The 10304-nt window shown below is 40.1% G+C and overlaps 1 protein-coding gene and 1 non-coding gene across 2 annotated transcripts; both read left to right on the top strand.

Moving 5' to 3' along the window:
* The first annotated feature begins 265 nt into the window (after positions 1–265).
* ugt5d1 (UDP glucuronosyltransferase 5 family, polypeptide D1) lies at positions 266–4415 on the top strand. The gene is made up of 4 exons (XM_086176818.1): positions 266–335; positions 1902–2200; positions 2302–3012; positions 3500–4415. The coding sequence occupies exons 2-4, from the start codon at positions 1907–1909 to the stop codon at positions 4079–4081; spliced, it is 1587 nt and encodes a 528-aa protein (XP_086032944.1). The 5' UTR covers positions 266–335; positions 1902–1906; the 3' UTR covers positions 4082–4415.
* trnae-uuc (transfer RNA glutamic acid (anticodon UUC)) lies at positions 1101–1172 on the top strand. Its single transcript has one exon. It is a non-coding gene; the product is annotated as a tRNA-Glu (tRNA).
* Positions 4416–10304: the final 5889 nt, after the last annotated feature.

Raw genomic sequence — 10304 nt, 5'->3', positions numbered from 1 at the left:
GAATTAAAATTCTTATCTCATCTTATACGAAGAGACTTTTTTTTTTCTTAGATTATACTTTATACTTTTACACTTTAGAGTTTATTTGTTTTATTTCTTTTTTACATGTATTTTTAGCTTGTCTTGTCCATGCATGTTTTGTCGCTGCTGCTAAACCCAAGCATGGGATCATTAAAGTCTTATGTCATAACACCATCAAATCGTCACCTGACACGTGGTGGGTAAATCATTCACTTGGGAACAACTGATTATCTGTGAGGCTGAAGTTTGAACTCACTTGTATGGATCATCAGTCGAAGAGCGAGTGGTGTAACCGACGCCACACTTGAATTAAGGTGAGTGAATTTCATAACATTCCGGTTATTATGACCTGTTGTGTTGTGGAATAAATAATGAATTCAAACATCATCACTGGCTTGCTTCCTATGTGGGTGACAGTGACAGAAAATGAATAGGTTAGGTTCAGACATCCCTGTCTTCAGATTTTGTGCACTCGCTTTTCCCGGAGGAAATTAAGGTGCCAGATGGGAAAAATATCCACACCTCCCAATCACTCGACCTCCGATCCTTCCCCTCCAGGGTGCCCTGTAATTGCCAATGTGAGCTCTGAATTCTCCTTGCTCCCTGCAGGGACTCCAAGGAGGCTGAAATCTCTGGTGGGTTGTCTTGGATATTATGACAATCAATCAATCAATCAATACATAAATAAATAGAGATCCCCTTTACTCCTCATGCAATGATAAAAAGGCAACTGTCTTATTCAGATGGAAAATTCCAGCACACACTGACACTACATCACACCCACTGCACCCACCAGACGCCTTTCCAGCCTGAGCAACTGTAGAAGAGTGTTGAATTGTCGCCAGGAACTTAGTTTCAGCTCCAAGGCTATGCTGGGAGGAGATTCCAGCTTTTTCAAGCTGGTACCACTCCACTTCTGGCACCAGCTCTGACTCCTTCTCTGCGAGAGAGATAACATTTCACGTCCCAAGTGCTTGTTTGCCATGCCAGAAGCCGGCACGTTCAGGTCTCTATTGGAAAATCACGGCACTTATCTCCCCCTGCGGTGGTCAGCCCACGGGGTGATCTGGGCCTCGCAATCCCATACGGTCTAGCGGTTAGGATTCCTGGTTTTCACCCAGGCGGCTCGGGTTCGACTCCCGGTATGGGAACAGTAGCTTAATAACTTCCCCTGTAGGGATCAATGTAGACTGCAAGCAGGGATGCCTCTTGAAGTTTATTAGGAGGATGTATTAACACATTCTTAGTTTGGACCCATGGGATACCCTGCTTGTGGCAACATTACAACTCCAAGCATTAAATATCTCCACGGTAACATGAGGATTCAAGGAGGAATATATTAAACGGTGGCTTATGCATTTTTGCAGTTGAGACATTTTCCCATGAATTTTCATTGAAAAATACATCTTGTTATTATAAGCATGATCCTTCAAGGGTTTGTGAAAGCCCAATCAAGTAATGAAGAAAAATGGGGCAAAAATTAATATCCATTGTTAAACATGTATAATTCTAAACTGTTAGAAAATCTTTAAATGGTTAGTTTTTTCATTTATATCAATGGAAAAAATATTTATGCAAGACATAAAAAATATTACAATCATTCAGGTAACGCTCTATCATTACATGCTGCAAATATTGAAAAGAAATTGACTGAGATTATGTTGATGTTTTGCTGATCGGTACATTCAGATTAGCATTGTAAGGCAGAAGACTATCATAATGCCACAGAGCGGAGTCCGTATTAAATTGATTTTTGCCGGTGTTTTGCCGAGACACGTTGATTGGATGTCACACATGGAGCGAAGACCGCTCCGTCTTGATTTTTAAGCAAAGGGGAGTTCCGCGCTTAAATTGCGACTGTGGTTCTCTGTGTTTTCTAGGTGTCATGCCAGGAAACAGTGCCAGTATAATATTCACACTCCTCGGGATATGTCTGATATCTTTCTCCAAACCCTGTGATGGAGGTAATATTCTGGTATTCCCGGTGGACGGCAGCCACTGGGTCAATATGAAGATCCTGCTTGAGGAACTTCACGCCAGAGGACACAGCATCACCGTCATAAGATCATCCCACAGCTGGTATATTGCAGAGAATTCTTCCCTCTACTCCTCCATTACAATTCAAATGAAAGAGGTCCTCTGGGATTTTTTCGATGTGTATCTTGAGGAGCAAATTAAAGTAAGTCAGCACTGCTACGAACAACAACTTAATACAGCGTCATCCCAAGATCACATTTGAGGTGTTTCAGTTATTGCATCGAGACTTTTTATATTTCCCAGGCACAAATAGAGGGGATCTCAACACTCAATTTCCTGAGAATGACCAGGAGTTTCCTTACGATGATTTGTGAGGCCCACACGATGTGGGCCGACGCCTTGATTCAACTGTTGGATGATGCGGATACAGTTCAGAAATTAAAGGATGCCCGATACGACATGGTCCTCACCGATCCAGCCATAGCATCCGGGGTTTTACTCGCAAAGTATCTCAACCTCCCTTTGGTGCTCAACGTGCGCTGGATCCCATCAGGAGACGGTCATTCAGCAATAGCCCCCTCGCCACTTTCTTACATCCCTGTGCCAGGATCAGGCTTGACGGACAAAATGAATTTCTATCAGAGGGTCAAGAACATGGCTTTCTACGGCATCGCAAAACTGCAACAGAGGTTTGTCGAATCATCCTACAATGACTTGTGTGATAAGTTTATTACCGGCCAATGTGACATCACGGCCCTTATTCAAGAAGCGGACATTTGGCTCTTCCGGTCGGATTTCGTGTTTGACTTCCCTCGACCTACGATGCCTAATGTCATTTACATCGGAGGGTTTCAGTGCAAACCGCCGCAGCCTCTGCCAGCAGACTTGGAAGCGTTTGTTGAGAGCGCCGGGCAACACGGCGTGATCGTCATGACTCTGGGAACACTGGTGAACGCTCTGCCCATCGAGGTTGCTGATGAAATCGCTGCAGTGTTTGCCAAAATGCCCCAGAAGGTAATGTTATGATCGTATCAGATAGTTTATGTTCGCAGCTGTTGAATGTGGAGAGAATCCAGAAGTCGATGTCAAATAATAAAACATTTTTAAGGGTGAAACTCAACAGTCGAAACGGGGACATAAAATAATGAGCTCATTCTCACAAAAATCTTGTTTCATCCAGTCTTGAAGACACAATTGGGAAAATGGCAATTTGTCCTTAAATCCCCTAAAAAAGAGCAATACAGCGCATAAAACATCAGCCGACTAGGATAGACATATGTTCAACAGCTGATGGGCAGAAAATTAATCCTCACCTTAGCCAGTCATGGTTATTTGTATTGATATCAAGTCATACTGGAAGAAAATTGACTTCTGAAATGACTCCCAATTGGATTATTATCCAAAAACTTGAAACTTTGAACTTATCAGTTTTAGTGCAGGATCATCATTCAAGGTGCTGATGTGCATCAAATTCATTCCAACTCTGTTTGCTTACTTTCAGGTAATATGGAGGCACAAAGGGAAACGGCCTTCCACTCTGGGGAACAACACTCTGATCGTGGACTGGATGCCACAAAAAGACCTACTGGGGCATCCGCAAACCAAAGTCTTCGTGGCGCACGGTGGAACGAATGGGGTTCAAGAGGCTATTTACCACGGCGTTCCTGTTCTTGGCATACCGTTGTTCTTTGACCAGTATGACAATCTGCTACGCTTACAGGAGAGAGGAGCAGGAAGGATCCTCCAGCTCCATTCTTTCAACGGACATAGTTTCCAGGAAGCGCTGAACGAAGTGCTGCATCAAGACGGTTACAGGCGGAACATGCAAACACTGTCGTCTTTGCACAGAGATCAGCCAATGGCGCCGATGGATCTGGCCGTCTTCTGGTTGGAGTACGTTATGCGCAACAAGGGGGCTCCTCACCTCCGCACAGATGCCTATAAGATGCCCTGGTACTCGTATAACTCTTTGGATGTAATGCTGTTGTTACTGACTTGTTTAACTGCACTGCTGCTCTCTCCTTTTTTTATTTTCAGACTGTTATGCAAAAGAAAAAGAAAGACTAAAACTAAACAACAGTGACAGGGGCCAAATTTATTAAGATCTATGCAACCTTGTTTTCCCTGAAGGTTTCGTATTTATGTCTACTTCAATTTGTGATGCAAAATATGCAGGCATCTTGATTCAAAGTTATTTAATACATTATACTTTAAGGAAACTGACACCCAGTAATTTATTGTTATGATGTGATCTTGTTGTACACTATGAGAAAAAGTATTTGTATTTCATAGAATTTCAATTTAATCATTGTTGCACCAGTATGAGGAATCATGTCTCTTTTTTTGTCACATCCTTAAAATTCTGTTGTAACTTTGTGAAATTTAAAGTACTGTTTATAATAAAAAAAAGACGTATCAAAGATTCCTGAGACATTGGAGTCAATGTTTTGATTGGTTTTCAGTCCAATTCTGTGAATTTAGACATGTCGCAATAAGCGTTTCTGTTTCTGATCACGATCACAGTCTTAACCAAATCCCCACATTTAAGCACAGTAGGACTGGAATTATTATTTCTTCTGTAAGAGATTTCCTGCCTGCTGTCATATAAAAGTAAAACAAGCAGTAATAAAATTAATTGCTGTTGGAAAATAGGGATTGATCTTCATAGAATGTAAAGAAGTCCATCCTGTTACAGACGTTCCACAGTTCTATTCTTCCATGACTTCGATGAGTATCCCTGCATTTCACAAAGGCCTCTCTCATGTCCAAAGTCTGGGGGGGAACGTGTGGTTTGTATCCAAACCTTGTAAAACAAATCCCCATATTTGATACACTGGACAGCTGACAGGGTTTTAAGGCCAAGCTTTCCCTTTGTCCGATGGGCAAACCTCAATCCATTATCTGTGCATGAAGATTAACGTGTTCAGATGCTTGACGAAGCGATTAAAAGAAAGAAAGAAAGAAATCCCCAAAAGGGAAAGACCAAAAAATTGGCCTGAAATGCATCTGCATCATAAAACACGGTAGTTCCGGCACATTTTTCTGAAGTAATGGGGCAATAATCCCTATTTCTAACTCACATCCGGTGTATTTAACTTTCAGGAAACCAAAGACGATCAAGTTTTACAAGGAACATGAAAAGGCTCAATAGGTTATGATCTCTCTCTCTCTCTTTATATATCTATATCTATATATATATATATATATGGGTTTTTTTTTTTATTATTATTATTGTTATTATGATTATTTTATTCTTGGTCATTCACTCAGTCTCACATCACTCTTTTTAGTTATATACATTCCAAAAGCAAAAGGACACGCCTTGAAGGTGACACTGGAAAATTCGATCATTTTATAAAATAGATCATACTTGAATTTATTCACCTTCAGCGCTGATTCCTCGAAACAATTCAAAGCTGGATAGAAAAGTAAACTTTACATGGCAATAAACTCATATAATATGGATTTATGGCTGTGTGAGGCTGCCTCGGACAATCCAGCTACAAGCTAATTTACATTTTACTGTCATCGGGTGATGATAAACAGCCTGAGACACCTGAGGTTACGGCACTGATGAGAAAAGCAAAATCTATTATATTGTTTCCAACAAAGGAGGAGAGTGCGCTGATTTACGATATCTGGCACTGCATTTGAGAATACCATTAAACAGAGAGAAAGTGTGTGTCTGCGTGGGAGAGACCAAATTTTCATCAACCGCAAACAAACCTAATTCTGATTTTTCCACTACTTGCATGGTGAGAGATATGATTTTTTTTATATTTCTTCAATTTTGCAGGAAAAAAACACATTAATCGGTCATCAGTCATCAATTTCGTGCTCATAAAAAATTCAGGTGTAAATCAACTGGCTTTTCTTTAGATTTTTCACAATAAATAAATGAAAAGTGATGATTTGTTTTGTTCAAGAGACTTTGCCTATATAGATAGTGACATCTAGGCCTCTCTCTCTCTCAAAGCGTGTGTGCATGTGTGTATATACGTGTGTGTGTGTGTGTGTGTGTGAGAAAGACTCTTATTTCCTTTTAATAGCTTCCTTTAAGCCCAATAGATGATGATTGTTGGTTGTTCAGCGGACTTTGTGCGGAGCAGCTATAATCTAAAACAGCACTCCTTTCGTCATTGCAAATTACATTTTAATGATAGAGCGAAACATGTTAAACCAATTGACGTATTTTTTTTTCTCTTTTATGTAAACTCATTTAGTTGAACCTGATTAATTTAACAAAATAGTCATGCAGTCATGTACTTTAGATTGTATTCTGCAGTGTAATTGCTGGAAGCCTTTATTGCATTGTGAAATCATGTCAGTATTTCTAATTTAATTTGGTCCCTCCAAACTCAGATTCACATGTTTCCTGCACCGTTTCCAATCCTTCCACAACACACACTTTGCTCTGTAAAGGTCAAAAAAAAAAAGAACTCCAAGTCATCTTTAACCATTCTCGGTTTTATTTTATTTTGTGAAAATCCGCATTGCTCTTTGATGCATCTCACCGCATACCTTTCACACAGACTGATGCTCATTGGTTTTGTCCTGATGGATACCTCCTCTGATCCAGACACGGGGTCAGACACCCGAGCATCTTGCGACGAAGATAGCCCAAAAACATAAAACAGGTGGCGTGAATGTCGCGTCATCGGTATCAGCATCTGCGAGACTGGGACTTCCTCCCTTTGTGTCCTCAAGTCTCTCCTGCTATTTTCAGCCGCGGTTATTTTCCTGTCTCCTACTGCCTCCTTCTCTGATTTCTCCCCTGTTGTTTCCATGGAAAATCCTACTTGTGAGGGCAGTGGCTTGATGATGTCACTGTTCGTGTTCTGGGGTAGAAGCTGTGAATTCAGTGAAAGCAGATGCTTTCATATTATCAATTGTTGAATTTTGTTAGTTGCCCTTGGTACTGACTGCACGTAGCATGCTTGTCCTCCCACCATTATTCAAGACTCACACGCTATGAAACGATAAAAAGTTATAGCCTGAAAAAAGATACGAAAGATTGTATTTTAATCAGTTGACACAGGAAGTCAGCAGATAAACAATGACATGTCTGCACCAAATTCCCACGGTGAAAATGTGCTAACTCAATGGATTTGATAAAATCCCCCGTCTACAAGGTTCACTAATGAGACGGGCACGCAGCAAATCCAGTATCTTTGAAACACATTGTGGTGATTTCAATAGAAAAACTATGATCAAATAATAATGAAAGTCATTTCAATCAGGGTTTGATAATTTCAAGATTATCACTTTTATCGGTTAAACAATGACCATATGTTAATACTAGAAAAGGTTAACTTCTCATCTCATTGATTGACATCAGATCCCTGCAATCTGGGCTGCATCAAGCCTCGGATTTATTATGGAAACATTTACACCGTACCTAAACCAAAACATATATTTATACATTACCCATTGATTGCCGTAATGATTTTTCATAATTTATTCATCGTACTTAAAAACTGAAGCCGGTATGAACTATGACTATGCCACTAACTCTACTCGACCCCTTTCACATAAATTGATTCTCTCACGAGACAGACCCAAACCAAAACAACCCCCAAAAAAATCGCCATCAGATTTTCTTTTGATGATTTAAGTGCTTTATCTATTTGTGTTGGCCTATTTCTTCACGGTCGTCTTGAGGCAAATGTTTTATCTAAATATAACACAAGCACCCTCTGAAAAAATTGCCATATTAGAAGTTCATCCGGTTTGTAAACGTTTCTTTCCCGCAGAATTTCTGTTAGAAGATCAGGGGTGTTCTCTGAAAAGAGTAACTGAGTAGAACAAACGTCACCTTTATATGGTCAGCTGGTTGTAATTTAAAGTGAAATGACAGACCTCAGGGTTGAATTGGTAGAGAGGCAAGCACTAAGCCCTCTGGCCAAAAAACCCAAGAGCGGATCCAGTGTTTATGAAAGAAATTGCTAAAAAGAAGAAAAAAAAAATCTATCCTCCAACAGGCAGGGTTACAGTAGGTCAGGAAAAATAATACAGACACGGCACAACCTGAATACACATTAAAAAAACCTTTGTCTTTTTTTTTTTTCCATATAATGCATCCTTTGTTTTTAAAAAGTCCAATATTTTCTCAAAGCCAGGTTGTATTGTAATTTGTTTAGACGACGTCAACTTTTATTGATGTTGGGGAGTCAGTATCTTTCGTCTTCATAATTACAGATTATTATAATGCTTGATTCTTTTTGAAGATGTCTTATGACATGTATTTTCATCTTGATGTGTTTTTGATAACATATCATATTTTCACACTTTCAGGCGCACTTCAAATCCTTACATATTCTCAAAAATTGGCCGTGCGCCTTATAATCAGGTGCGCCTTATGTATGAATTCTTGTTGTCCTTACTGACCTTGAACCAATGTTACGTGGCACACAGCGCTCAAAAATCTGTCAAAATGTTTTAGTGCGACTTTGGTCAGCGACGAAGCCGCTCCGCTTGATTGATTGTTGGAACATTCCCATCTGACAGAGACGTTGTATTAAAGTCGGTCCTTGGTTGAATAAGCGTTGCAATGTCGTACAACGTTATATAACCAATTATGTAGTGCTGGAGTACAATGTGGTTCCGACCTCACGCTATTTCCAGGTGTCCGCTATCGCTGGCAATCATAAACCAATCAAGAGATATGCTTACAAATTCAAACTATCAGGCTTTTAGTCACGCGGTAGATCATGAGAATAGAGCAGCAAGAATTTAACATGAATGAATCAATGGTACGCAAGTGGAGGAAGCAAACAGATGACCTGCGCCAAGTAAAGAAAACCAAGCAGTTTCCGAGGGAACAATGCGAGATGGTCACAGTTAGAGGACAAAATTGAACAGTGGGTTACTGAGCCAGTGAATTACTTGAATATAGTTTGACTAAACAGTCTATTTTGTTTGACCTCAAATACTGTATGTTTCATAATGCGCCTTATAATGCGGTGCGCCTTATAGTCCACAAAATTCGGTATGATTATGTTTTGTGAGACGTTAACGTGTTATACGTGACCTGGTGCCTGCCAGGGACTCTGATTGGAAATCAACATTGTGTGGCCTTAATTTTAAAGTCGTGATGTTTAAACTGTAAAATCACATTCGATAAAAGATAGACCATGTTCACCTGATTCTTCTGATCAATTGTTTAATTTAAGCTGTCATAAACAAAAAATTTAAAATGATAAATTACATTTTGACAATGGATTTAACAATAACAAAGTCTATGAATAGATAAAGAATACCCTTTATCTAATTTAGGCATTAAATATGTCTTGTGAATTTCAAGAAGAATTAATTTAATATTTGTAGGCCTTAGATCTTCTGGTGACTCCATCTTGACACGGTTATTTTCTAATGAAAAACATAACCAGTCTGTGATGCTTGGCTCTCAAAGACCTTTTGAAATCTATTCGGTTGAAATTTCTGATCGTGTTAGTCAGTTCTAAATAGACTTCATGATGGCGGCCCATCAAAACACAGAGATCAAATCGTGGCAAACCACAGTGGCATAAACACGTTCGATCCAACGCTTCCAAAAGCAAGAGAACTTACTTACTGGAGGCTCAGTTAGGGGCAATATAATCTTGTTTTTGTTCAGTCTACTCCTAAATCTGCATGTGATGTTTCCCACACGGCCTGGTAAATGGGAACATTATGAGTCACTAACACTGACACTGGCTTGCTTCCGCATCACAGCAAGAAGGTCGCTGGACCTTGGAATGTGAAAGGGGGCCTTTCTGTGTAGAGTTTGCATGTTCTCCTTGTGTCTGCGTGGGTTTCCTCCGAATTCTCTGGTTTCCTCCCACTGTCCGGAAGCATGCAGTAAGTTCATTGGAGACCCTAAAAACCCAGACATTTGAATGACCGAGTGAATGATATTTAATGTCTCCAATTGTGGCCCCACTGAACGACTGGCTATGGGTTCCAGGTTGAATCCCACCTCACCCAAGGACTGCTTGGATAAGCTCCTGCCACCCAGCAACCCTAAGCGGTATAGATAATCAGGGAATAAATGAATATGCTTGGTTTTAACCAATTTGGCACTGAAAACTGACTCAAACCACTTGCTTTAAATATTAAGGTATCATCTGCAAATATGGACGTTCACATCCACGTTCATTTGAAAAACCTACATTCTTTTTCGGCTCATACAAACACACCTGGTGAACCAACATTTGTCATCTGCTCTTCTTTTCTCACCTTGTCATCATTAGACAAGCGTCAACATCAAACTGTGCTGCGACATGCAGCATTTTGGTCATGTGGCGACTGAAGGTCCAAGCGGTTTC

Source organism: Fistularia commersonii, chromosome 29 (assembly GCF_037954325.1).
Source record: "Fistularia commersonii isolate RoL2024-O1a breed Wild chromosome 29, RoL_Fcom_v1.0, whole genome shotgun sequence".
In the NCBI taxonomy this organism is placed as follows: domain Eukaryota; kingdom Metazoa; phylum Chordata; class Actinopteri; order Syngnathiformes; family Fistulariidae; genus Fistularia; species Fistularia commersonii.
Note: the sequence above shows the minus strand (reverse complement) of the source record. Positions and strands in the feature narration are given on the sequence as shown.